General features: G+C 33.2%; 1 protein-coding gene across 1 annotated transcript in view; it reads left to right on the top strand.

Annotated features, from left to right (window-relative positions):
* Positions 1–1,147, top strand: part of LOC111085239 (glutamate formimidoyltransferase-like) — an 11,517-nt gene continuing 10,370 nt past the window's right edge. The window contains exon 1 of the mRNA XM_022382902.1: positions 1–294. Coding sequence (XP_022238610.1) covers positions 162–294 — 133 coding nt within the window. The 5' untranslated portion in view covers positions 1–161. The remainder of the gene's footprint in view (positions 295–1,147) is intronic.

Genomic DNA, 1,147 nt, shown 5'->3' with positions numbered 1-1,147 from the left:
TAGCGTTGTTGTTTAAAACACGTGTCAGCCAAAATAATGAGAAATAGTAAAATTATTTGGTTTAGTGTAAATTTTTAAAGAAACTTACCTTTCAAGTTTGTTTTTTTGGGGGGGAGGGGTTAGGTTATAATCCAACGTTTAAAAAATTATTATTATTTAACATGACGTGCACCTTTAAACGAGGAATTCCACTCGCGTCATGTTTAATGAACATATCGGAAGCTCGTGAAAAAGATATTGTTGCACGTGTTGCGCGTGCGGCATTAGAAATAAATAAGGATGGTTCAAATAATGGCAAGTGTTTTGTATGTGGTTGTTTAAGTAATTGTATAAACAACTTTAAAAATTATTATGAATTGTATGACTGAAGACTTTTTTAAAATTTAGTCATTGTAAAACAGAAGGAACTAAACACACTACGATTGTTAAATTAACAATAACAAAACATAATGTTTTGGGACAACATGGGACCTATTACCATCCATCTCGGCTGTTCCATCCTCTAAACCAAATTGAAATAATAATAAAAAATATTAAAGCCAACCCTTATCATTCATATACTTAACAAGCTTTTTATGAAACGCACTTAAATTTACTGCCTCTACAACAACCGAAGGCCAACCACCTTGTTACTGTTAGAAAAATGAAACTTTTTTAGCTGAAGATGACTCCTACCTTGCCAAAATTTATATTTGTGTCCCCTAGTTCTACTATTCTCACTGTTAAATATGAAAAAAGATGATGCATCAACACTATCAATTCCCTGTAAAATCTTAAACACCTCAATCAGACCCCCCCCCCCAAAAAAAACTTCTTTTATCAAGATAAAACAATTTGAGATATTTCATCCTTTCCTTGTATGACAACCACTCCACCCAAGGCTGAACACAATATTCCAAATGTGGCTTAACTAGTGACTGTACAATGACATAACCTCTTTAGACATATATTCAGAATTTCTGTAGATACAACCTAAAATCCTGTTTGCCCTTCCACTAGCAACAGCATACAGCTTGGATGGCTTTAGAGACTGATCGACTATTACACCAAGATCCCTTTCCTCCATAACAATGTTAAGGTTATTCCCATCCAAATTATACTTATAATTCAAATTATGATAACCCACATGCATTATCTTACATTGATT

Source organism: Limulus polyphemus, unplaced genomic scaffold, assembly GCF_000517525.1.
Source record: "Limulus polyphemus unplaced genomic scaffold, Limulus_polyphemus-2.1.2 Scaffold290, whole genome shotgun sequence".
NCBI lineage: Eukaryota > Metazoa > Arthropoda > Merostomata > Xiphosura > Limulidae > Limulus > Limulus polyphemus.
This window is presented reverse-complemented; position numbering and strand designations above follow the sequence as displayed.